At 45.6% G+C, this 27375-nt stretch overlaps 1 protein-coding gene across 11 annotated transcripts in view; it reads left to right on the forward strand.

The window, feature by feature from the left end:
- Positions 1-27375, forward strand: part of ZFAT (zinc finger and AT-hook domain containing) — a 317588-nt gene that overhangs the window by 127005 nt on the left and 163208 nt on the right. For 10 of the 11 annotated variants that reach the window (XM_057497721.1, XM_057497719.1, XM_057497722.1 and 7 more), the window contains 2 exons: positions 13658-13834; positions 24334-24585. In XM_057497721.1, the coding sequence (XP_057353704.1) occupies positions 13675-13834; positions 24334-24585 (412 nt within the window). In that variant the 5' untranslated portion in view covers positions 13658-13674. Of the gene's footprint in view, positions 1-13657; positions 13835-22580; positions 22627-24333; positions 24586-27375 lie in introns of those variants that run through there. The other variant, XM_057497723.1, reaches the window with a different exon arrangement.

Here is a 27375-nt window from a genome sequence, read left to right on the forward strand (position 1 = left end):
TACAAATTCAATGCAATCCCTAACAAAATATGAGCAGCAATCTTCAACGAACTAGAGAAAATTCTAAAACTCATATTGAACCACAAAAGACCCCAAATAGTGAAAATAATCCTGAGAAGGAATAATAAAGCAGGGGGGATTACGCTCCATGACTTCAAGCTCTACTACAAAGCCACATTAATCAAGACAATTTGGTACTGGCAGAAGAACAGATCCATAGACCAATGGAACAGACTAGAGAGTCCAGATATAAACCCAACCATATATGGTCAATTAATATATGATAAAGGAGCCATGGACATACAATGGGTAAATGACAGCCTTTTCAACAACTGGTGTTTGCATAACTGGACAGCTACATGCAAGAGAATGAAACTGGATTATTGTTTATCCCCATACACAAAAGTAAACTCGAAATGGATCAAAGATCTGAATGTAAGTCATGAATCCATAAAACTCTTAGAAGATAACATAGACAAAAATCTCCTGAATATCAACATGAGCAACTTTTTACTGAATGCATCTCCTCGAGCAAGGGAAACAAAAGCAAAAAATGAACACATGGGTCTACATCAAACCTAAAAGCTTCTGTACGGCAAAGGACACCATCAACAGAACAAAAAGGCATCCTGCAGTATGAGGGAATGTATTTGTAAATGATATATCTAACAGGGGGTTGACATCCAAAATATATAAAGAACTCACACCTCAACACCCAAAAAGCAAATAACCTGATTAAAAATGGGCAGAGGATATGAACAGACAGTTCTCCAAAGAAGAAATTCAGATGGCCAAAAGGCACATGAAAGATGCTCCACATCACTAATCATCAGGGAAATGCAAGTAAAAACCACAATGAGATATCACCTCACACCAGTTGGGATAGCCAGTATGGAAAAGACTAAGAACAGCAAATGCTGGCGTGGATGTGGAGAAAGGGGAACCTTCTTACACTGCTCGTGGGAATGTAAGCTAATTCAACCATTGTGGAAAGCATTATGGAGGTTCCTCAAAACACTAAAATTAGAAATACCATTTGACCTGGGAATTTCACTCCTAGGAATTTACCCAAAGAATATAGTTTCTCAGATTCAGAAAGACATATGCACCCCTATGTTTATTGCAGCACTATTTACAATAGCTGAGATATGGAAGCAACCTAAGTGTCCATCAGTAGATGAATGGATAAAGAAGGTGTGGTACATACACGCAATGGAATACTACTGAGCCATTAGAAAGAAACAAATTCTACAATTTGCAGCATCATGGATGGAGCTGGAGGATATTATACTCAGTGAAATAAGCCAGGTGGAGAAAGCCAAGTGCCAAATGATTTCCCTCATTTGTGGAGCCTAACAACGAAGCAAAACTGAAGGAACAAAACAGTAACAGATTCACGGACTCCAAGAAGGGACTAGTGGTTACCAAAGGGGAGGGGTGGTGGTGGGCGGGTGGGAGGGAGGGAGAAGGGAATTGAGGAGTATTATGATTGGCACACATGGTGGGGGGGGTGATCAGGGAGAAGACAGTGTAGCACAGAGAAGGCAAACAGTGACTGTGGCATCTTACTACACTGATGGGCAGTGACTGCAATGGGGTATGGGGGGGACACGATAACAGGAGTGACTGTAGTAACCACATTGTTTTTCATGTGAAACCTTCATAAGAGTGTATATCCATAATACCTTAATAAAATAAGTTAAAAAACAAAATAAAAATTAAAAAATGGATATATATCATACATGTAGAAAAGTGTGTGTAGAAGAGCCAGACAGTGTCATGAATGTTCACAAACCGAATTCGCTGGTGGCCAAGCAGAGCTTGGGGGCCCCTGTAGCCCCCGGCCCCTGTCCCCCACCCAGGGGCAACCCCACAGGGTGTGAGTCGTGCTGCTTCTGTTCTTCATGTGAATGGAAGCACACCAGACTCAGGTCCAATCTGTTTCATACAGAAATGTGGCCGTGAATGGGGAAGCCCTGTAAAATTTGAAAATAACTTTTACATGGATTGAGAATTGGCCAGGCAGTGGCTAATTGTGGCGGGAACAGAATCCGTGGTCCAAGTTGGGTTAGCCAAGACTGGGCTGCTAGACACGGGTGTCCCCTGGCTCAAGAAGCAACACTCTAAGTGGGGATGCCTCATTTAGTGTGGGCACTAGGCCTCGGCTGTGGCAGAGGTGTGGGCTCTGCTGTGGTGTGCTCACCTGCTGTGTATACGTGCAGCCCCCTCCCCGGGCCTACTTTACTCATCTTAACATAGGGAGAAAAGTCCCTCCATTACTGGGTTAATATGGTTAAGTGGGTGGCAGGCAATACCTGGCATCTAACAAAGGTGAACCAGTAAACGGTAGCCCCTAAGCCGAGTTTTCCTGATGGTCTCATGCTGGCCCTGGAATCGAGTGTGCAGCGCCCGGATCGGCCACCAGAGGGTGCTGCTAGCACATGTATGGCGCCTCCCCGTGCATAAAAGTCCTGTGTTTTCTAGCTGTTGGTGACAACCCATGTGTTTGTTTTTGTTTTTCACTGAAAAATCCATTTGCCCTGTGTGTGGGGGTCCTCTGTTCCCTAGTTCCTGAACTGCTGTAATGAATTATAACAAACACAGAGAGAAAAGTCCCTTGTTTTGGTGTAGTTACTCTTAGCTGTAATTAATTGTTAGAAATGTCTCTCTAACCACGATGCTGTCTGGGCTGGGGACCAAAGCCTGTGTCGCTCACAGCGACCTGCTCTTCTTCTGCAGGAACTGAAGTTTACCTCCAGCGCAGCACTGGCCACCCGGCTGGGAGGGGGGTAGATATAGTAGTCGATTGGAAGGTCTAGGTTAAGTTTGGATTTATAATTAATCTGCCTGGGGCTCATTGGCAACTCACTAACTTCCTGAGCCCTCGCTTCTCCTCTGTCAGATGGGGCAGTGCCGATAGTGGTGGTACCATTGACTTGGCCAAGATGCTAGGGAGGCTCGGGTGTGATCACAGGTAGAGGTCTGTGTGAATGAAGGAGGCGGGGTTATTACTCTGCAGCTGGGATGGGCGGGGAAGGTTGGGGCCCCGCTGGGCATGAAATCTTGGTGCCTCTCTTTCCCATGGCTGACCTGTGGGGTGTCTGCTAGCACATCAGCTCTGGGGAGCTCCTGTGCCTTTCTCCACCCAGCCTGCCCTCACCCTAGGCTCTCCGCACACCTGGGCACCATGCCCACCTGGCCCATGCATTTTAGCTTTGGAGTTTGGCACTTTGGGCTTGACTTCCATTCCCACCAGGTCTCTCACTGCAGTGTGTTTTACAACTCTTGTGTCAAGAAGGCCTTTCCCCATCGATTCTAAGTCTATATTTTGCTACTGGTTAAACCAGTTACCTTTTTTCTATTTCTTTTTGTTTTTCTGGTCATCTGAACACTGTGCATTCTTATTTATCAAGCTAACATATTATGAGAGAATGGCAGGGAGAGGCATAGGACATAATGCACCCACCCACCCTCGCCCACCCAGTCAAATATCTAATCAGCCTCAAAGAGAAATCCCAAAAAAGTCATTAGCCATGAGAGACATTTGACCCCCATGCAGCGTTTGCGCCCCTTGTGAGTGTCGGCAGCCGCGGCCTCTCCGCTTCTGCCTTCAGCTAGTGTTTGGCCCGGTGTGTGTCAGTCAGTGTCTGCGGCCCGAGCTGTCTGAGGTCAGTGTCTTTCCCCACCAAGGAGAGAGACCTTATTTTGTCACTTACTGGCCCTCTATTTCTAACATCAACTTGTATTTCTTTGAATTTATTTTCTTGGCATACATATGTAATCACCATTGTGGAAGATCTGAAAAACTCAAGGGTTTATAAAATAGAAAGTAACTGGCATTCATCATCTGCCTACCCAGAGCTGGTCACTGTGCCCGGGTAGATGTGAGAAGGTTCCGGTGCCACGCACTGTCCATCTCTTTCTCTGGCTGTCTCTGTCTCTTGCTCTCTTTATTCAGACCAGTTTCTCCCTGCACATTAACGTGGTCTGCTAGTCACCCAGGTGGGAAACCTTTTTCAGAAGTTGCAGATTGGCAGCCTTTAGGACAGGTAACTTGCTGACTTAATTTGTTTGTCCTGCACAGTTTTTTGCAGAAAAATCTCATTTAATTGCCAGCGTATAAAAATCCCGAGGTTCCAAATATAGATCAGCATTTTGGCCCCATCGACTGGACCTGGGAGGCAGCCGCCTCTTCCAGTGGGGAGGCTTCCTGTGTGACTTGCCCAGCCCCAGCCCTCCCCGGAAGGCCACCTGCTGTGGAGGCTGGGCGCCCTTGCTGTTCCTGGGCAGGCCTTTGTGGTAGGTTTTCTGAGGGCCACGTGTTACCTCCCACTTCCCAGACGTACCCTAGTGTGCCTCCCTACCTTGAATTTGTCCTCCCCTTTTCTACACTCAAGGTTCTCCAAGGGTTAAGGCTCTTCTGTGTTCTGTCCCCACTGGCTGGCCTGCTTCTGCTCCATGCCTGCTGGAACTCCCTCTGCTTATTTCCTGTACCATTTCAACTTACTTCCCCTGGGAAGCCATCCCCAGGAGCCTCAGCCATGGGATTTTTGCATTCTCCACATGCTCTCCTGTGGCATGTGGTTAGCAAGTTCTTGTACAAACATGCATGCATGTACAACCTTTTTTTCTTCCTAAATTTTAAGTCCCATGTGAACAGACTAATTAGCTTTGGAACCATATAGGGCTGAATTTGATTCTCCTGGGCGAGTTACATGTTCTCTATCTGTAGCATAGTTGACTTATTAGCAGGGCTGCTTTTTACAGCTGTGTGGGTTTCACACTGCTCAGGGTGACACATCTGAGGGGGTCATTTTACATCATATATTTGTATATTCATTTGACAGTTTTCTGCAAATGGGAGTAAAGCATCATGTTCCAACAAAATCAGTAAATTATGACCACTTTCTGACAAGGGGAGCTAGTGTCTTAAGGGTTTCATTTTCTCCTTTCTTACAGGCTGGCAGGGGCCTTGCATGTCAGAAGTAAATATGGTAAGGAGAGTGGAAGTTCTTGGCACTCAGGAAATGTTTGTCTCCTCTTTGTCTTGAAAGCAGAGTTTGAAGTGCTGTTACAGAGGTGAACTCAGAAGTGGGGCCCCCAGCCTGAGTGTGTGACTGGGAGGGCTAAGGGGGGAAATGGGGCCTTCTGGGGAAAGAGCAGAGGGTGGGAGTCGGGCTTTCTCTCACTCACGACCGGCCTCCCTGGCACTAGGACCATGCTGCACCTCCATCGCAATCTGGAAATGTTAACTGACTTTCACTGATTCAGTGACTCATGTTTCAACATCTCTAAAATCAGGACGTGTCTTACAAATGGTGTGATAAGAAACCAGTGTGTCTTAGTTTATTTGGCAGCATTTTATCTTTTTTAGCGGTAAAATACCAACGCTTCCTAAAATAGATGTCTTAGGTTTGAGGAAATACAATAATAAAACATGTATCTTAGGTTGTGAAGATTAAGTACGCCTGGTGTGAGCCTTGCATGGTGCCGGCTCATGGTGAGGGTTTAATTTATTTAAGCTTCCTTCTCTTCTATTTTTTCCTCTTCGAATCCTTTTGTTTTGGTTACAGCAAGTTCTCAGTGGGTATAACGACGATGATGATAAATATGGCATATCCACAGCTGGCTAAAAGTTCTATAAAGTAAACTAATTGGAAGGAAAATGTTTTGCTCTAACCCAAGCCTCTTTTCCTGAAGGTAAAGGAAAAGTATTTTAAGTTGTACTAAGCTGCACAATATGAGATTTTATTCACTATGTTGGATGGGTAAGCAGTCTGGCATTGTGTTGTAAAAATATTCCCACTCTTGTTGGAAATTGTCAGCTCTCATGAATTTAATAACTTAAAGGCAAGTGAAAAACAAGGAAACAAATGCAACTTGGAAAGAATTTGCCGCCTTGCTTTTCGCATAAGATAGATAATTTAATGGGATCTGAGCTTTGGCTGTTGAACTCTATTTAAAGTTAATCAGTCCAAATAAAAGGTAGTTACATAGCAGAAAGGATGATGTATACTAATCAAAGAGAGGAGGGAAGAGATTTTTAAAAAATACTATAGCTTTTAAATAGAGTAGTAGTGTAATAAATGCAGCATTTTGTCTTGTGGTTATTTGTAAATGTTTGAGCACGTTTGTAATCATCAGTTCACTTAACATTCACTGAGTGCCTGCTGAGTCCCTGCAGCATTACAGCTAAGGGGAAGGTGGTTGGGCTGGGGGTCTCTCACTACAGATAGTGCTGGTGGTGTAGAAGGGACTCGGTAAAGATGTGGGGAGTGTAGCCAGCCCTTTAGAGCCCACACCACCTGGCCATCCTGGATGGGCACAAAGTCCTGAACTGAACCCTGGCCATCTGCCACGAGCCACCTTACTCCACACTTCTGAGCCTATGTACCTCGTGGGATGTTTTAGATACACCAAGCAACATGTACACTTCTCAGATTTAGCATCTTTTCCAGAGAATCCAAAATGGTAGCTGTAGGGATGTTTTGTTTGTCAAGGTATTTTTTTCAACTTTGTGTTTTGAAATAACTCACAGGAAGTTTCTAAGATAGTACAGAGAAATCTCATGTATGCCTTATTGAGTTTACTCCAGTGGTTACATCTTTTTATTTTTTTAATTTTTGGGGGTAAAATATACTTAGCAGGAAATTCACCATTGTCACCATTTAGGTGTACAGTCCAGTGGCATTCTGTACATGCATGTTGTCACGCAGCCATCACCACCACCATCCTCAGAACCTTCCGTCATCTCAGCCCTATGGCTACATCTTATGTAACTACTGTGCAACATCGAAACCAGGAAATGGACATTGTTATACCGTGCCTGTCCAGTTCTAGTCCATTTTTACCACATGTAGATTTACAGCCTCCCTTGCAGTCAAGTTGCAGAGCAGTTGACATTTCATCAGTTTGAGTGCAGAGTGGAAACCTTACCACCCTTTCATCTCTTCACACTCCCTTACAGATAGTGTGGTTGATATAAGCATTTCTTCTGCAGGTTCTGGAGAACCACATCAGACAGGTAGACTTTTTTGCTTCAACTGTCACACATAATTTAGAAAACTGAAAGGGAAAGGAAAGTCTGATGTATTACTTTCCTTGGATCCTTTTTCCTTTTTGATGTCCGAGAATTCATTATTTGTCATTTTTTTTCTGTTTGGGGAACTTCCTTTAGCAGTTCTGTTAGGTTATGTCTGCTGGCAAGAAATTGTTTTAGTTTTCCTTCATCTGGGAGTGTTTCAGCTTCCCCATCACCCCTGAAGGACATTTTGCTGGATGCAGACATCTGGGTGGGCAGTTTTGTCTTTTTCTGTGCTTGAAAAATGTGCCACTTCCTTTTGGCCTCCATTGTGACTGATGAGAAATCTGCTGTCATTTGAATAGTTTTTTGCTACAGGTTTTTGCTTTGTTTTGTTTTTAGCAATGTTTAGGTTTTCTCTGTCTTTAGTTTTCAGAAGTGATTATAATGTGTCGTGGCATGGATTTCTTTGGGTGTATCCTGTTTGTAATTTGCTCACCTTCTTGAATGTGTGGGTTTATGACTTTTGCCAAATTTGGGAAATCCTGTTTGGAATCCTGTTCCACCATTATTTCTTTGAATATTTTCCCAGCCCCACTGTCTCTCTCCTGTCCTGTGACTCTGGTAATCCAAATGTTAGACCTTTGTTACAGTCCCACAGGTCCCTGAGGATCCGTTCATTTTTTTCAGCCTAATTTCTCTGTTATTCAGATTGTTTGCTTTCTATTCCATCTTCAGGGTCACTGATTCTTTCTTCTGATCTTTCCCTTCTTTTTGAGCTCATCATTGAAATTTTTGTTACTGTCTTTTTCTATTGTAAAATTTCTACTTGGGTTTTTCTTTGTATTGTCTATTCCTTTGCCGAGACATTCTGTTTTTTCATTTGTTATGAGCATGTTTGCATCTGTTCATTAACCTTTTTTGGGATGGCTGCTTTAAAATCGCTGTCAGGTAATTCTAACATCTGTATCACCTAGTGCTGGTGTCAAGATTTTCCTGATTCTTAGAAAACCATGAGGAGTGATTTTTGATGGAATCCTGGACATTTTAGGTATTATATTATGAGAGTCTGGGTCTTACTTAAATCTCCTGTTGTAGCAGGCCCCTCTGACACTGCTTTATTGCTGCCAGTGGGGGTGAAGTCCAGTCTCCCTGCTCGGCCTCTGCTGACACCTGGAGGAAGGTTTGCCTGTGTCCTGCTGGGCAGGGTGCGGGTTCAGGCTCCTCACTGGGCTTCTGCACCTACCAGCCCTTGCTAGGAGGGGCAGGGGTGCCTTGGTATTGCATGTACTCATACTGTAACTTCTGTAATTAATAATAATAAGTAAATAAAAGCTGGCAGGGCTGGGAGACCCCGAATGCCTGAATCCTGGTAATTCCACCACTAATTCTTTCCACAGGAGGTAGACTTACAAAGGACAGCAGCAGAAAGGAAAGGGTGCCCTTGACTGTGAGCATGCTGGCTGGAGCACATGGCTTCAACTCAAGGCTCAGCTGATCCTCTTTGCCCGTTTCCTTGAGGGTGTTTGATTTTGGAAGGGGTCCCTGGGAAGGAGCAGGCTTCAGCGGACACATGTGCTGCCTGTGGTCAGTGGAAGGGGTGGGACCCCCAGCCACCCCCTGGCTGTGACCTGTCACCTCCCAGGGATCCTCACCAGAGTTGAAGGGCCCAACCTACCTCCCAGTACCTGTGATCTCTTCCAGTCTGTGACTTTCCTCTGGGAGGAGTGGAGACAGAGGCCTCCTTCATGCCTGGGTGCCTGGTGGGGTGGGTGGCATGCAGGTAGGAGGTAAGAGGTCACAGGCAGGACCTGGCTGTTCCTGGCAGCAGTGTTTGCAAATCAGAGTTCAGAAACAAGGACTTGTTTATGCAGTTATTTTGAGATTTTCCTTTGTAAGAGTACAGAGTATCTGGTTTAAAATTGGCAGATAATTCATAGAAAATTGAACCCTCAAACCCCAAACTTCTGTGATTTTCCTTGTGCTGAATAAGGCATTTTCCCTTTGAATCCTTTTGTTCAGGAGGAGTACACAGTAATTGGACCTAAAAATGCATCCAAATTACAGCATCTTCCTCGGAATTAGCTGACAACATAATCATGATTATATTTCAGGGTATAAGATAAATTTTTCATATCAGTCCGCTATAAAAATGAAACTAGCTCCTTGTTTATTTTGGTGGATAAACAGTTCTTAATATTTAGGGGAGGCAACCTGATCTGACACTTTCTTTGTATATTTTGGCATTTTGCTATTTATATACTGCTTATGAACATCATTCCTTCCTGGAGGGATGTGATTACATTCAAGAAGGAACACCGTGCACCCTGCCTGGACTTCTGGAACTGTCCACAATTAAATACAGGATTGCATCATTGGTAGCAAAACAGAACCACCCACTGGTGCAGCTCTGGGAATTTTGTGGTTCTGTTGGCTGCTGTGTGGCTGGGTTCCTTACCAGTGCTGACCCCAGGAGGGCCCTGTGGCACTGTGGAGACCCTAGGCCTGGGTCAGGTGCGCTGGTTCAGCCTTGTCCATGTGCATCCCTGGCTGTGTGGCTGAGGGGAGGTCAGCCTCTCTGGACCTCAGTCCTGCCCCGTAGAATGGGGATAATGAGCCCTGGCCCCCTAGGATGTGGAGAATTGCATGGGACAGTGCTGTGGAGAGCGGCCTTGAGCCCATGCCTGGTGCACTCTGCAGTCTGAGGGCCCTGCCCAGGACTGTTCCTGGCTGCCTTTCAAAATCCATTCAGGTACCCTCCAGGCACTTTAGCCAAGGATTTCTGCCTTCTCTCTGCCCCAGTGTTTACTATTTGCAGCATGCATTTAGGCTCACCCATTTGTGGGGCACCTGCCATGTCCCAGGCTGGGGGTTGCAGCCTTGAACAAGACACTGTCCTCTCTGAGCAGCTCAGAGCTCATCGCTCAGACTATGGCTTAAGTGCTCTATTTATCTATTACCTTGCTTTTTAGTTTTAAGACTTCTATAAGCTTATTGTAGAAAATTAGGAAGTATATAAATGATTTTTTTTTTAAGTTTAACAGTCTGTATTTTGGTGTATTTCCTTCTAGCCCGGCTGGTTGTTCTCCTATCTGCTCACTCATAAACAATGTCTACCCATTAGTAACAAAATTACATACATCCTGGATAGTTGTGTATCCCATTCTTTAGAATTTAATGTTCATTATGAGCATTTTCCCATGTCATTCAAAATTATTTGAAAATACGATGTGGAGTGGCTGTCTTGAATTTCTTTGTGGGATATGTCACGATTTGCCCACTATAGAACATGCAGGTGGTTTCTGGAACTTACTATTATAAATATCTCCATGTTACCTGTCTTTGTGCACAATTCATGTCTGTGTGTGGAGGTCATGAAGGCAGGATCTGGGGGAGAAGCCCTGTAGAAGTTACGAGGGTGCGTCTTGGTCCCCTGCAGGTGGCGCTGTGTGTCCTCCACCAGCCGTTCACCGGGCCCCAACCTGTGTGCCCTCTCGCATGTCTGTGTGGCAGAAGTGGTCTGTGCACAGGCCTGGTGCTGAGGTCCAGGCTCTCTGGAAACCTACGAGCAGCCTGTAAGCACAAATTTCCGGAGGAAGGCTACTTTGCAGGCCCGCAGATGCGGGGGCCCAGAAACACTTGTCCGGCTCCTTGGGTGGCCTTGTTTGCCCTCCCACAGCTTGCATTGCCCTGCTGCCGAGGCCCCTGATGGTTTTGTGATTTCAGTGCAGCTGCTGGCCCCCTCCCAGTAGGCAGTGCATGGCTGAGCCCTCCATTGTGTGACAGTCGTCCCAGGTCACATCTGCTTGTCTTTGCCTGCCCCCCAGGAGTTCCAGGGCCTGTCCTCCCACCTAACAAAGCTGGACAACTGTGGGCACTTGGGAAACACGTGCAGTTCATAGCAGATGCCAAGTGCAGGTGCCACCCTGCTCTGCTCAGTTCTTCAGGTTGTGCGGGAGAGCTGGGTAGTATTCACTTACCACAGTCCCCAGTCCTTCGCCGTATATGTAAATGAAAAAGTAGCCTGATTTATTCAGGCTCCACCCAGCTCTTTATGTGCCCGTGAGCTGAGACCTTGGTCCCCAGAAGTTCTCTGTTAAATTCCCTCCTGAAAGCATAACAGGAATCAAGAATCACAGGTCTGTTGGGAAGTAGTTTCAATAAAGCCCAGAAGATGTAGTTGTGGCCCCCGATGACGGGGTGGCTGCTTCTGTGGCAGGGCCTCATGCCTCATTATTTGTGTCCCAGTGCTTGCAGTGGGGCCAACTCCGTGGCGCTGCTTAAATGCTGAAATGAATGAGAAAGAAATTGATGAATGACTTTGGGATCATGCTCTCCTCTGTAATGAGGTCCAGGGCAGGCAGCAGGCAGTCTGGCCTCTGTTTCCTGCGTGACATGGGCAAGTTGCTTGTCTTCTCTCAGCCTCAGCTTCCTCAGCTGCCGACTGGGGACTACCAACCCCTTTTTGCATAAATGGTAGGGTTGTTGTGCGATCAGCAGGAAATGCACTGAAAACAACATGGTCTCAAGTAGGGAAAAGACATCACTGGGTCTCTTTTTGCTTGAGAAGCATTTGGGGTCCCTTCCAAATAAAGCATTTCATGGAAATCAATAAAATATCAATTGACGGTATTCATGAGAGATTTTCATTGATGAACCAATGTTCTGCTTTGTTAAATTTCTGTCTCATGTGTTGTTTGTTAGAACAGTTCTCTTCAGTCATTACTTTGCCTGCTTGTTCATGGAGAAACCCTTTCTTGGGCTCCAGAGAGGGACTTGTTTCTGGGACCTCTGCCTTGCGGGGTTCCGTCCTTGCTGCAGCAGTGTCACGTTGGCCTCCCGCCTGCCTTTCTCGTCTCCTCCCAGTACGGGAGTCTTGCTGTGAAGAGAAGGAATAGGGTGGGGGAGAGCAGAGGGGTGGAGATCTAGAGAGATTCCTATTTTGTTTTGTTTTAAGATGGGAGAAATTGTAATTGCATGTAGAGAGCAAAAGAGAGGGAAGAAGCAATGATCTGGAGGAAGATGTGAAAGTTACTGGAAAGTGTCATTTGTTTGGGGGGATTGGGGTTTGGTACACACAGGCCATTGTATTGCCCTTGGTCCAGGGTGAGGGCTGTGGGCACAGTCTTCCCAGATGCAGACTAAGGGTGCATTGACTTGAGAGAACTTAAAAGCAGTAACAACGTTTAAATGTTGGTCTGCTTTTTATTATTTCCACGAGCTGCCAATTCTAAACAATGTTGGTAATAAAAATACTGCCTGCCCCGAGTAGGGCCACTCCCAGTGACCCCCACCCCACGCAGCTCCTGGGTCACCGCTGGTGCCAGTCCTCATTGGAGCAGGAGCCGGGAGCAGCAGGATACAGGGCTGAGGACCCAGGCCTGTCGGCAGGTGTGGGGAGCTCCTGAGACTGCTTCAAGTGAGACAGGAAGCACAGTCGGTAGCCGAACGTGAGGGGGGCGCGAGGAGAGAGGAGGGGTGTGAAATACTGGTCCACCATCAACAGAGCGCCAATGGCCTAGAGATCGAGGATTGCTTTATGTTTGCACAGCCTTGATGGAGAGGCTGTGGCCTGGGGACCTCGTATGATTGCCAGGCGGCGTTAAGAGTCCCCGTGAGGCTGGCAATGAGAGCATTGAGGGGAGCCAGTCAGCGTGGGTGTAGATTTTCAGCTGTTCAGCTGGGCGGGTGGAGGCACATGGTCGGCGGGGAATTGTTCTAGTGGCTCACTGAGTGCTTACTGTGTTCCCACTGCAGAGTGCCTACTGTGTTTATGTGCTGAGTAGGCTCATTGCCTGCATTTCCTATTGAATTCCCATAGCTGAGGGATTATTATTGTTCCAGGATCACCCAGCTTTACAGCATTTAGGGACTGGGGTTGGGAATTGAACCTGAGTTTGTCTGGCTTCAAAGCCATTGTCCTTTCAATCATACCAAGTCTTCCTTTCAGTGTTGGAAAAAAAATCTAGCTTTTAATTGTTATTGGATCCTAGATTTAATGTTCCCATATGTGCCTGTGATTTTGTCAGACTCAAAAATGATTTTTTTCCACTGTTTTCCTGCCTAATATAATGGGATGAGCATTACAGACTATTAGAACACATTTGTGAATGGTAACAATGCTCTAAATAAGAATTTGGTGGCTTAAAAAGCAATGGATTCCCATCTCTCTTGTTCTTAGTTCCTGTGCAGCCAGTCAAAGGTGTCTTAGCTCTTGAGAAATACTATTTTGGCCAGTTTTTCCTTGCACTTAATTTGAGAGAGTCTACCTAGAATAGTTAATTGCCGTCAGTGTGGTTCATTCATTTGAAGGCTGGGTTTAAGTTTCCAAGTTCCACATGTAGTTTTTACTTTGTGTGTTGGTACTGGAATCCAGGTTGTTGAGTAGATTTGGGTGATAGGGAGGCCCATATTAGACACTGTCCCAGGGACTGAGGATTTGAAATACTGAAGAGCTTCCTGGCACCTGGGGCCACCTGAAGTTAGATGTGCACTGCCTGGCGTGGAGGGGTTTCCAAGAGGGGCACTGCTGGAGGCTGGTGATTGCTTGAAAGGCTAGCCTTCAGTATTTTTCTTTGGAAGCAATCATTATGTTTTTGTGAAGATGAAATAACTAATTTTGCTTTTTTCTTACAGAAAATACGGCTATCTTCATGTGTAAATGTTGTAACCTCTTCTCACCAAGTCAATCTGAACTCCTCTCCCATGTCTCTGAGAAGCACACAGAAGAAGGGGTCAATGTCGATGAGATCATCATTCCTCTTAAGCCTCTGAGTACTCCTGAACCGACCAACCCAAGCAAAACAGGAGATGGTAAGGGGCCTGGGTTCTGGTGAGGGTGCCATGCCCATGGGCGTGCCTGTTGCTAACAATGTTGCTGATTTGCTCTCAAATTCTTGGATGCCAGGTTTCTGTTTAGTGGGCATAGAAACTAAAACATCAAAATTTCCACCCCAGAAGTCACAATAATTGTCCAACTTTACATCTGCTCAAGTAAGAGTGTCTTTGAATTCCTGTACCTGGCCCTTTGTAGTTATTCTCTAATGCCTGGTTGGTAGATGGAAGAATGAGTGAGTGAATGAATGAATGAATGAATGAGTAAATGGAGGGAGAGAGGAAGGAAAGAAGGAAGGAAAGAGGGAAGGAGGTGGCAGCATCCCTTGTTGTCAGGCAGGTATGAGTTTAACCAGCTCTAGAGCCTACTGGCTGCATTACCAAAGCAAATGATACTGCTTCTCTAAGCCTCCCGCTGCTTATCCGAAAAATGCCCATTACCGGGGAGGTGCTGAGAATTAAGTTGAAGCATATACCTACAGTGCCTAGGATGATACATGGCACAGAGAAGACAATAAAGGGAAACTGTTATTATAACATGTATGGTTAATAAAAAGTAGATATAATCTTAGAAATAGCATTTCTGAACCAATCACATGAACCTGGAACAAGGATTCCAATTGCAAAGCTTTGGCTTACACAGAATCCTTCCAGTTCACGGTCAGTGTGCAGAGTGAGACACACTTGTCTGCAGTGTTCAGACATCTCCCACTGAATGGGTTCAGATGTGCAGGTGGATAGGTTAGAGAAATCATACAGGCACTGTAATTAGGTCCCCACAGACAAAGAAAATATATAGGACAGGAGAAAGAGCTGCAAACATGACTTAAAAAAAGCCCCCACACTTATATGGTGAGGGACAACAGCCAGTCTCCTGCACAAAAGCATAGTCTGTGGCCCTCGTGTCCCATCGCAGGACTCATTAGCCCCTCCAATAATCCTGTTGCTCTTCCTGGGAATATGCAGACTGGCATTTCTAAACAGGCTGGCTTATTGATCATCTGTCTGACACCATTAGCAAGGAGAAACTGCAGACACAAAATGTTTTGGTTAACAAGCTCTGTGGTCATTCCCAGGGTGCTTGGAGAAATATACCTGACAGGATTAAGTTGTTAAGAAGTTAGAAGTTACTGATAGTGGCATGGTATGAAAACCGAGAAAGTCTAGGACTTGAAACTAGTAATGGCAAATGAGGAGGAGCCAGTGGGATTTGTATCATCATTGCCATCAGCTCATATCGGTGGTGTCCTGGCATTTGTTAGCACAGGTCTGTCTTGTCCCCAGGACTGCGTGGGAAGTCACACAAACTCACCTATCAGCTGATAGTACACATTTGATCCTCTTTGCTTTGGGGAAGAGGAGCGGGAGGGAACTTATGTTGGACACTAAGAATCTGCCATATAAACCTGATTTAAAAAATGGGCAAATGGCCTGAATAGACATTTTCCCAAAGAAGACATACATATGGCCAACACATGCATGAAAAGATGCTCCACATCACTAATCATCAGGGAAATGCAAATCAAATCCACAGTGAACTATCACCTCACACCCATGAGAATGCTTTCATCAAAAAGGCAAGGTAACCAGTGTTGGTGAGGATGCAGGGGAAAGGGAACCCTTTACACTGTTGGTGGGAATGTAAATTGGTACAGCTACTATGGAAAACAGTGTGTGGAGGTTCCTTAAAAAATTAGAAGTAGAACTACTGTATGATCCAGCAACTCTACTTGTGGGCATGTATCCAAAGGAAATGAAATCAGTGTCTCAAAGGGATACTGGCACCACCATGTCCATCGCAGCATTATTCACATAGACAACCTAAGTGTCTGTTGACAGATGAATGGATTCAGAAAATGTGGTACACACACACACAGGAATATTATTCAGCTATAAAAAAAGGAAATACTGCCATTTGTGACATGAACTTGGAGGACATTATGCTAAGTAAAATAAGCCAGACACAAATACAATCTCGACAGACTTTCAGATGAATAAATTCTGGGGATATAATGTACAGCATGGTGACAATACTGTATTGTACACTTGAAATTTCCTAAGAGAGTAGATCTTAAATGTTCTACCACAAAAATAAAATGGTTACTGTGTGAGATTATGGATGCATTAATTAGCTTGATTGTGTTAAACATTCACAGTGTACATGTATATTAAATCATCTTGTTGTACATCTTTAAGAAACCACATTATGCCACTGAAATATATACAGTTTTTGTTTGTCAGCCATGCCTTAGTAATGCTGGGGATAAAAAGAATCTTCCTTGTACTAGGGGCCTCAAAGTTCAGCCATCCCTCCGTCTGCTGCCCAGTCTGGGCATGAGTAAGGCTCATTCATCAGTCTAACTGGGGAAATCTCCATGATGTCCACATTCCCCCCCATGATTTAGATGCCTTGGCTTTCCAAAGACTGTAGCTTAACAGACACATGGAACTAAAGCTGAGGTCAAAACTTTGAATGTTTGTTCCCCGTGCCTCTGGGGCTGAACATCTACAGACCCAGAAAAATAGATGATCTCTTGTGAAATTCATATGGCAGTTAGAAGTCTTATGGATTAACACGTAAAGAACTTTGAGAAAGTTTATTCTATTTTGATTTTATTTTATTCAGCTTTGACTAAAAAGATTTCCTTTCTACCAAAGTGAAATGTGAATAAGAGATAAAATAATTTGAATTTTTCATTTCATTTTTAAATAATAAATGAATAAATGATGGTAAAGTAGCTAGAACCTCATGTGGGATTATGTGCATCGGTCTTGTATAAGGTACACATTGGCTGACTTGCGTTCTCTCCCTCCTAACCCATGTTAGTAAAAGATAATACCATCCGCTCAGGAGGCCATCCTGGACTCCCCTCTTCTGGAGATCACCTCCTCTTGGTCTTCCGCAGCCAGCCCCACCATGCCCGTCTCCCCCGTTGTCACTGCTCTGCAGCCGTGGGTCTGGTGCTCTGCCTGGGAAGCTCCTTGTAGATGCCATTGACGAGCTCACCCCTGCGTGTTCATGAGCCGTACTCAGCTTGTATTTGCCCCAGACAGATCCCTCCACCCCAGTGGGCTTAGAGGAGCTTCTCGGGGATCCTGTGACCCCACAGATACATCTCAGTTATTTTCCTGGAAGTGCTTTCATTGTCTCTGTCTGCTTTGGAAAAATGTCTTCTCAGGTCCTCTGCCCAATTTTACTCTGGTTGTTGGCTTTTTTTTGTTAATGAGTTGTATGAATTCTTTATTTCTAATTTAAGTCTATACACTTGTATGATTTCAGTCCTTGTAAATTGATTATGACTTGATTTATGGCCTAATGTGTTGTTGATGGTGAAGAATGTTCCATATGCGGTGGGAATTTGTGTTCTGCTGCTGTTGGGTGGTGTCCTGTGTATCTGTGTTAGGTTTTGTTGGTTTACAGTGTTGTTCATGTTTTCTGTTTCCTTGCCAATGCCCATATTTTATAACTGTGAATCCTAGATTTAATGTTCCCATATGTGCCTGTGATTTTGTCAGACTCAAAAATGATTTTTTTCCAGCCTAATATAATGGGATGAGCATTACAGACTATTAGAACACATTTGTGAATGGTGACAATGCTCTAAATAAGAATTTGGTGGCTTAAAAAGCAATGGATTCCCATCTCTCTTGTTCTTAGTTCCTGTGCAGCCAGTCAAAGGTGTCTTAGCTCTTGAGAAATACTATTTTGGCCAGTTTTTCCTTGCACTTAATTTGAGAGAGTCTACCTAGAATAGTTAATTGCTGTCAGTGAGGAATACGTAGCTTAGAGACTAGAGGAGTTAAAGCAGTATCTTCGAGGTTACCTAATTAGTAAGTGGGAGAGTGGATTTGGGCCTGGCTGATCGGATGGTAGTTGCACGTTCCTGTGGTACTCTGAGTATAGTCAAATTCTTAACCACTGAACTACTTTTAAAAATTATTTTCCTTTACTAATTTACTTTTGACTTAAATTTTTCTTGAATACATTTTCTCTCTTCTTTTTTGTGTATATAGATTAGTTCACTGTGTACTTCAATTTTTAAAAAGTATTTCTTAAGACTTTAATTAAACTCAGACTCTTAATATGAGAAAATTTCTTCAGAAGTCTTTCATTAAGAACTCCACGTCCTTCATTTTTCTCTCTGTGCAAGTCCATAAAATTCGAGGCATCTAGAAGCTTAGTTTCTCTCTAATGATTTCCATTCAGGTTTGCCCTTCACAATTTATTTTAAGTTGAGAAATACTTAAAATGGTTTAATTAAACCATTAATTGAGTAGTAATTGATTTATTATTTTTGTCTCCTTTTATTACATGAAGTTTCCTAAATCCTTTGGTTTATTTTACAGCCTTTTTATCTTTTTTGCTCATGTAGGAAGTAGTCTGGAGAAGAACCCTTCATTTTCTCCCATCTTCCTAATCAAATCTGGCTGTGGTCCAAGAAAAAAATTACCTAATGGACCAAGTTCATTCTCACCCTTGTGCATGAGTATGAGCATGCGTGTAAGAATGAATGCGTGTGAGTGGTGGTTTGTGTGAGTGGTGGATGAGTGTGTGCGTGTGCACGTTTGTTCATCCTGCCGGAGGCTGGGCAGCTGGGCTTGCTGTGGAGGAATTCACTGGGTCTTCAAGAGCCTGTTTGGCTCTTCCATCTTCTTCCACCTTTCAGATCTTCAGTAGAAACTCTTCTCATTTTTATCTTTTCTTTCCCTTCCTCCACCCCTTTGTTCAGTAACTCTGCACCTGCTGCATGCCTGCGTGCTGGGCCAGGTGCTGAAAAGACAGGGTGGCCCCGGGTACTGTCCTGGTGGCTCTGCCTCCTGGCTGGTGGAGGGCAGTTAGGCAGAGAGGCAATTTTAGTGCAGCAGGGGAAGCCCGTCCCTGGAGTAAGTGGGGGCTGCTACAGAGGGGGGATGTGCAGTCTACTTTGAGGGGAAAAGGGGGCATCCTAGGGGAGGTCGGCAACTCAATTATTAATAGGCTCCCTTTCTGGGTGAGCAAGCTTGAAGTGCTCAGGGCTGATAGAGCCCAGAAGGAGCTCACAGCATGGCCCTGGGAGCACAGCCAGGCGCCGGCCTCCCCCGCCCTCTGAGCTGCCCTCCTGCAGGACTCAGCCTGCACCACAGCCATGGAGGCCCTGTGGTGACGTGGGCAAGTGGTTTTCATCATCTACCCTTTTTTTTCTGGCTCTGAGACCAGTACATCTTATTACATGTGTACACCTACTGTGTGCTTTGCACTCAGTGGCCCTCTCCCTTTATATTCATGTGTTGTTGGCCTTACACTGAGGCTTGTAGCTTGGGGACATTATCACCGTTTTCCTGCAGAGCTTGGAGTAGAGGTCACAATGTGTTATTTCTTTGCTCTGATAATAACAGAATTGACACAGATTTCACTGACTCTAAGGCAAACAGATTTGGATTCAAATCCTAACTCTGCCTCTTATTAGTCTGTGTCTTGGGGCAAATGATTAATCTTCTTAGGCCTCAGTGTTCTCCTTTGTAGAGTGGAAGTGCACGAAGTGCTTAGCTTGGTGCCTGAGACACACATGCTAATAATTGTCAGTTGCTGCTATTTACATGGCATTTCCATGCTAGTGCTGATGAGACCGCAGGGAGCAGGCTGGGGGTGTCTTCGGCCGCCCCAGCGCCTCGCATCCCTTACTGGGTTGGCTGTGCTCTGTAAAGGGTCTGCAAAGAGCATGCTGTGTCCCCATAAACTAAAAGGCTCACTCCCTCATTTCTGATGATAAGTAATTTGTTGCCTTCCTGTTGCTCTGGGCTTGTTGGATAAATAAATGTCAGGGAGATTGATTGATTTGATGTTGGTGTTTCAGGATTCCTAGGATCTCGAGTCGGGGTGACGAGAGGTTGAGCTGCAGAGCGAGAATGCTCACAGGCCGGCTTACCCCTGGTCTGAGGCATGGTGAAACATGTATGCCCCCAGTTCCTCACTGGCTTTCCTTGAAGAAATCAAGGAAAATGGGCTATAATGAACAAGAATGGATGTATATCGAGGAATCTCATGATTTAGCAGTGTAGATGGGCTAGGAAGCTAATTGTTTCCACAATGAGATGGTTCAAGCCAGAATATTAATGAATATGGCCATAATAATAAATAATTGCCATTTATCGATTACACCCTAAGTTTCTGTGCTCAGCATTTTGATGGATTGCTTTTATTAAGAGTGACTTTATAAAATAGAGGCAGTTTTGGGTTTTTCGCATTAGAAACTGAGACATGGCAGGTTTTGAACTCAGGTCACCCTAACTCCCGTCTGGTGTTCTCTGCACGACCATATTGGCTCCATTGGTATGTCTAGAACTGACCTGAGGGCCACGTGACTCAGCAGGAAGATCTGGGAAGAAGGAAACCCAGGTCCTGGCTTCACGAGCTTAGCAGTAAGTTCTGGAAAATGTGCCAAGTCCCTTGACCCTTTAGTGTCTCATTTCTTCTCCTGTTGAGGAAATTACATTTGCTACATCCATCTCTTCAGGTTTTTATGAGGACAAAATGATGTAATAACTGGGGAAGTCCCTCACAGACTTGAGTGATGTGCAAATAAAGGGCTTACAATATTAGATTTTTTTATAACATTGAGCAATTTTTTTCATAATGTGCACATTGTCTTTTGATTGAATTAAAAACCTTCGGCTGATTCTTTCTGTCCCTTGCTAGTTGTGGCCTTGGATCTGCAAGGACAATTTCTGGCTGTGAGGAAGTTGTCCCCAAACTGGATTGGGGACAGGGTTGAGATGTATTGTGGCTTGTCTCTTCCTTTCTTTTGGAAACTTGGGACAGAGTAAATAACTTGTTTTCCAAATCCTTCTTTCCTATTGTTAAACAACTGATCAACATGTATTTATTTATTAAGAAGGTATTTATTAAGTGTCTACTACATAACCTGTCAGGAAACTAAAAGGCCAGCTCAGACCTCAGGGTATATGATATAAGGTGGGGGAAAAAAAAAAACACGGAGAACAGTGTTGGCAAGCTTGAATGCCATATGTTTACTTCACCCTTAAGTGTGAGACAAGCCGGGGAGATGTCCAAGCTGCTGAAATGACTGGGGCATCCTCCTGGAGGAGGCACTGAGATATGAACTGGACCCGAGATGCTAGGATTGAATTGGGGCTTGGGGGCTGACTGGGGGTACAGGAGGTAGTCACAGGCAAGGACACTAGTCTAGGTAAGTAAAAAGAGACAGGGATTTTACCTGTGCATATTTAGAGAGGTCTAGAACATTGTCCTGAGCAGGTGAGAGAGAGCTGAGCTGTGTGTGTGTGTACATGTATGTACGTGCGCAGGCGTGTGTAAGATTAAACCACACGATACAGGGCCTGGCAAGCCAGGTCTGAGAGTTGTGAGGCAAAGTCATCAACATGGGAGACTCTAGAGGGAGGGAAAGGCAGTGAGACAAGGATGGAGACAGAGAAAGACTGGAGCAGAAGGCTGGGCCTGGAGACCATGTGTACAGGTCTAGGGGACTCCATTAAATGCTTTGATTTGGAGGTAACAGGATTTTCCTTGCCTTGTTCCAAGATTCTCAGCTCATCTATAAAATTTGGGTAGTTGGCAGCAGCAACTCATTTTCAGTGCTTAAATTATTCCAAGTTCATTTATGAATATTTCATTGTCAGCTAACTAATTGGTCTTGAGAATCTGAATTATGGATGTGGCAAGATGTAAAAGTAGTTTTGTCACATTGTGTTAGAGGTTTTCCAAAGCTTTCAGGGCAGATTTCATGTTTCTTCCTTGACAGCCAGGCTGCGCACTGCTTGTCAGCCCAATTCACCAAGATTTATTGGGTGTGTGCTGTGCAAGGCACCAGGTTAGGTGCTGAGGGGATAACAGCCAGGACAGGAACCCTGCGTTCAGGGTGTCCCCAGCCCGTGGGAAGACAGACCCACAGAAAACTCTCGTGCCTGGCCCACTGTGCTGCGCCCCCACTGTGCGCCAAGCTGAGTGTCACTTGCTGGGGCTTTGCAGACGCTATTGCATGTGCTGGCGCAACTTTGTAGTGAGAGCGCTGGGTGCCCTGCTGCACAAAGTTTGCCGAACTCAAGGTGAAGTTCCCCACAAGCTGCTAGATCTGCCCAAGACTGCCAACCCCACTTACAAATTCAGGGGACCTCCAAGGACTCCCTCAGGTTCAATAGTGTGCTAAAGTCATAGAACTCAGAACACACTATTCTTATGATTAGTTTTTTGCAGAAAGGGTTCAGGTCAGAACCAGCCAAGGGAGAGAGTGGGTGGAGTACCAGACCCCTTCGGGCCTCCTCCTTCCCTGGGGAGTCCTGGATGCTGTTGCCTTCTTGTGAACTCAGTAGCTCACTCCAGCCTTTGGTGTCCAGAGCCTTTATGGGGCTCCGAGGCATCCCTCGTGGCTGCCCGAGAGTGTCTGGTTCATCCTGGTAGCTCAGAGTCCTACGTCTCTTCCCCCACTTTCTCCAGAGGTCAGGATCGACCTGGTGTGTGGCCTAGCCCATCATGAAGCACACAGTCAGACTGTGGGGTGGCCAGAGCCACCAAGAAAAAAGGCACTGCTGTCAGGCAGGACGTTTTGGGGGCCTTGGGGTCACCCCTGTAGCTGAGGGCAGAGGCCACACCTCCCCTTGGGTGGAGTCGCCTTACTGCGCAGCTGCAGCCTCAGGGAGCATTTCAGAGGAGGAGCTGGTGTCTGCCTGCAGCCAGCGTGCAGAGCCCCTCTGTGGGGTTGGCTTCCGTGAGCTCTTGTGCAACATGTTTTACTGCGCAGCCAACATGACATGCGGTGGGAGTTTTATAGCCTCTGTGAATTCTGCTTCTCTGCTTATTAATTGCTGCTTCAGTAAGTTGCACAGTGCATGCTGTTGTAAACAATAAGGAGAAACACTTTAATGAGTGAGGTAAATGGTGTGTCCTGACTGGGTCCATTCCTTCCCTTACAACCTGTCTAGCCTCCCATATACCTTGGCCAGGCCTCATATCCACATAGCTTTTGTTCTCCTTGGTAACAAAGTGGTGGCAAGTGGACTGAAGGCTTGTGCCTCATTGGTTTGATCAGTCTCTCTGTTGCCTTCTTGTCATTACGCACTGTCCCCCTGGTCCCCTGGGCTCTTCAGCATGCCTGACTAGCTGGGGGTGAGGGGTACCTGCACGTGGTGCTGGCCGCCCCAGCCAGGAAAGCTCTGGTTTGGCTCTCGGTTGAGGTTGACCCGCCCTTGGCGCTATAGCTTAGGAGGACCTCTGCTCCTGCAGGGCCCCCTCTCCTCTCTAGCCCCATCCTAGTGTGTGATCTCCCTGAGTTCTTGGGGACGCTGTGCCAGACTCCTTTGTCCTCAGCCCACATTGTCATGCTGCACTTCCCCTGCATTATCAGCTAACTAATTGGTCTTGAGAATCTGAATTATGGATGTGGCAAGATGTAAGAGTAAAACCCCTGTAGACTCTGCTCCAGAACCATCCTGCCCTCCCCTGCGATCGCTCTGATTGGGAGCACAGGTGGCCTACATGAAGGTCCTCACAGTAGTAACAGCAGCCTGGCGATGCCTTCCTGTGCAGCCATTGTCTTTCAGAGAGCAGGGAGGGACCTTGAAGACATCATTATTCTGCAGATGACTCTTCCCCTGCCCCAAGATGTTGCTGGAACCTAGGACCACTGCTTCTACTCTGACATTCAGATTCAACGCGGACTCCCGCAATGCTGTGTCTTAGCCAGACAGATGACTTTCTAACGCGGGGATGTCAGCCAGGCTGTGCTGGCTTCCTCCTTGGCCTCTCCAGTTCACATCACCCAAGCCCCTCCCCCTTATTCCCTTCTTCATCCTGAGATGAATGCCTTAAAAATGAATGCTAATTAAGAAGAAATACAAGTTGAAAAAAGATTTGAAACTTGGTCTAAAGCAGCTCTGATCCTGACATTTAAATCACTAGGTCGCTAGGAAACTTGAAAAATATTTATTATTGTCTTTAGTCCTATAATTTGTGACTTTAGATTATAATTATTTTTTCTGTATTTCACAGAACAATTTGGCTCTAATAATTATGATGCCTTGAAGTAATCTGAATAGTTGTGTAACTCATTAAGAGTATGAAAAGCTAAGCAGCCTTTGAGATTCCCTTGCAAAGAAGTGCTTAATCATTTCCGAGAACTGGATTTAGGTGGAAATGGTGGTTCACATGGAGCTGAATTTGTGAACTGGGGGCTAATGGTCACAACTCAAAAGTCATCCCCACTTAGAAAAGAAGGATATGCAAAGGTTCTGAAAAATGACATTTTAAAATCAGAAAACTACCAAATTGGTAATATATTAGCATAGAGATGCAAAGATTTTAGCACTAAAGATATTGTTTGCAGCTGTTAATTTCTGGAACTGTTTCAAACCTTTTGTTTTTAATAAACCACAGAACGGAACCTAGTCCCACATTTGGAAGCTGAGTGTATGCCCTGCACTGTCTCCTCATGTGACTATATTGTGCCCTCTTGTTTCCGTGATAGAGTTTTTGGTCATGAAGAGGAAGAGAGGCAGGCCTAAGGGGTCCACGAAGAAGCCCAGCGCTGAAGAGGAGCTGGCAGAGAACCTCGTTAGCCTGAGTGCGGACAGCCCGCTGGCCCCGGAGGCGGAGAGCAGCCTGGTCCCCAGCAGCCTGGAGTGCCCCAAGTGCTGCCGGAAGTTCTCCAACACGCGCCAGCTGCGGAAGCACATCTGCATCATTGTGCTGAATCTGGGCGAGGAGGAGGGGGAAACAGGTACCCAGTGGGCAGGGCGGGGCGTGGTGTTCCCGAGGAAGAGACACACTTACTGATGCCCCGTCCATGTGGGTCCCTCATGTACTCACACACGCTCACCTGTCTGGGCAAGTGCTTATTCCTCTGAGGCTCTCTGATGATCTGAACTGAATGTGTCACCCGCTGGGTGGTGCCCAGGGAGTGCGGCCGTGGGGGTATGTTAGCAGATGCTGTGCGGGTTGCAGAGAGGGTCAAATCCAGGCTCTGCTGTCCCTGCGTTTCCTTGCTGGGTGAGATGGTGGGGTTTTAAATTGCAAGATGTTAAGTCCTCAGTGGGAGACAGCATTCTGATGGGAGGGCAGGAGTGAGCCTGGCGTCACAGTTTGGGTGGCATTTGGATGAATGGAGGGAGGGGGTCTTGGCGAATGGAGAGGGCCACGTGGGCGGAAGTGCAGTTGTTAAGTTGCTCAAGGCGCTGTGAGCCTTGAGGTGGCTGAGGACCAGGTTGCGGCAGGTACTCCTGAAGAAGGTAAAACTGTTTGGTGCTTTATCCACATAAGCCCTTGGCTAGGCTTCAGCTCAGAAACAGCTTCTGAAGGAGGCTAAGGAGTGTGAATGTGAGCAGGGGGTGATGTTGCTGTGGAATAGCAGGGCTCCTAGGGGGACTGAAATAGCAAGACTCCCTGGGGAGGGGAGGGCCGCCTCTGTAGGCCATGCTGTTTGGTTTTCACACCATTTAGAAGTCTTCAAACTGTGCCTAAGATACTGAGTTCTTACTGTGTTTTATACTGTGCCAAACATGTTACGTGGAAGACAGCTCTGGTTAAGAACATAGGCTCTGGAATACGGCTGCCTGGGTTTGAATCCCAGCCCTAGCACTCATATCTTTTTGTCTCTGTTTCCTCATCTGTAAAGTAGAAATAAAAACCAGCACTATCTCATTGTTGCTTGGAGGATTAAATGAGCCAGGACTTGTAAAGTGCTTGGAACAGTGCCTACCATGTTGGGTGTTCAAAAGCACCCAAGAAATGTTGGCCATGACTGTCATTTGTGGAAATATGGACTGGTGCTGTTGTCATCTTCCTATTTTATAGAGGAGGGCAGTTAGACACTGAGAAATTAAGTAATTTGTCCAGGGCCCTTTGGTTAGAAAGGGAATCTAGGCTTTGAATACCAATCCTTAAATCCTATAATAGAAGCAGCTCCTAACAGCAAAGCAAGACCCTTGTTGTTCAAAATCCTAGCATAGATAGGGTAAATCATCGGGTAACTCATTACCAGAGAGTCACCAAACATTGAGGTTGCTGGCCAAGGCTCAATGCCAACGACTGTGTAATTGCAGAAAATATAAAATGTTGCTCTTTCTTTTGAAGAACTGCTCTGAGGTGACTGTGTGAGCTCTTGAGGCTGCAGGGGCTGATGGACTCAGACAAGACAAGTCAGGAGGAGGCCGCTTCCCCAAAGTGCTGTGAGCCACCTCTGGAGCCATGCAGGCTGGGAACACTGTCGTTTCAGAGGAATCAACATCTTGTTTCAGAGCCTAATGCATTTTTGGCAAATAATTTTAGAAATGAGATGGTTGAGGGGGGAAGGATTAGGACATACCTGCCCTGACCCTGAAGTGCTGAGGTCTGGGGGTGTGTTAGCCTCTGAACCTGGGTCATGGCGTCATGCTCCTTCCCTCGCCCCTTCTCTCTCACTCCCTCTCCCTCTCTCTCTTCTTCTTGCTCCCCCTTTCCCTCTCTCCCTCTTTCTTTCTCTCTATGCAGACTTGTCTACGCCCCCCACTCTCTCTTTCTTGCACAGATAGTTTTCTACAGTTTGCACTTTGGTCACATTTGAATCGGAGGGGCAGCTCTAGCCGTCAAGACAGCTCTGTCTTCAGGACACAGAGCTGTCCCCCAGCCCCCAGCTCCCTCTCCACTGTCCCTCCGTCCCACCTGCAACCCCTGATGTGTTCTGCAGTTCTGTCGCTTTAAGAATGTTACATCATCCGAATCACACAGTATATGACCTTTTAGGATTGGCTTAGATAACCCTCTCTCAGACCCAGTTTCATAATTTTATAATTGGGGAAGTTCAGGTCCAAAAGTGATGATTATGTGGAGTCACACCACTCCCGTGAGGTAGGGTTGTGGTATCATCCCCATCTCCTGCCCCCTACCCTGTGGCCAGCCCTGCTGTGCCATGTTCATGTCTTAAAACCAGTCTAATTTCTACTTCATGGGGGTAGATTTTATTCATTTCAGTGTATGTCTGTCAGCTTTCTCTAACCTTATAGGAATTGAAAGTTTCACACTGTGTGGCTCCAGTGTTTATTTTCTGTTCTGTAATTAATTAGGCAATCTCTTTAGCAATCGCAGACAGTCCCTTCCAGTAAGGGGAGCACCTTCCTCCCATAATAAACTGTAGAGAAAATGCTCTTGTATTCCGCTGATTTGAATGACCTGAATGGACTTATTTTACAAATACTGAATAGAAAGGTAGATGCTCTGGGTGTTTTTCCCTTTCTGGCCACTGTTGAAGCCTCTAAAATATGCAGAAATGACCTTATGCCCAACTGCCTTATGGCTGATGTCTGTGTGATTGCTCCATGTTTCCTAGTTTGCCAAGCACAATATTGCAATTTGGAAAATTCTTGCATAATGTTTTAATACATGCTCTGTAAAGAGCAGTTTAGTGACATTTCAAACAATTGACTTGGACTTTTTAGCTTGTTAGAACAATTAGAAGAAAACAAAATAAGCTTTTTCCCTACACTGAACCATGCCAAGTTAAAATAATACTTTTGATATGTACTCAACATTTATT

This window comes from Manis pentadactyla, chromosome 3 (assembly GCF_030020395.1).
Source record: "Manis pentadactyla isolate mManPen7 chromosome 3, mManPen7.hap1, whole genome shotgun sequence".
NCBI lineage: Eukaryota > Metazoa > Chordata > Mammalia > Pholidota > Manidae > Manis > Manis pentadactyla.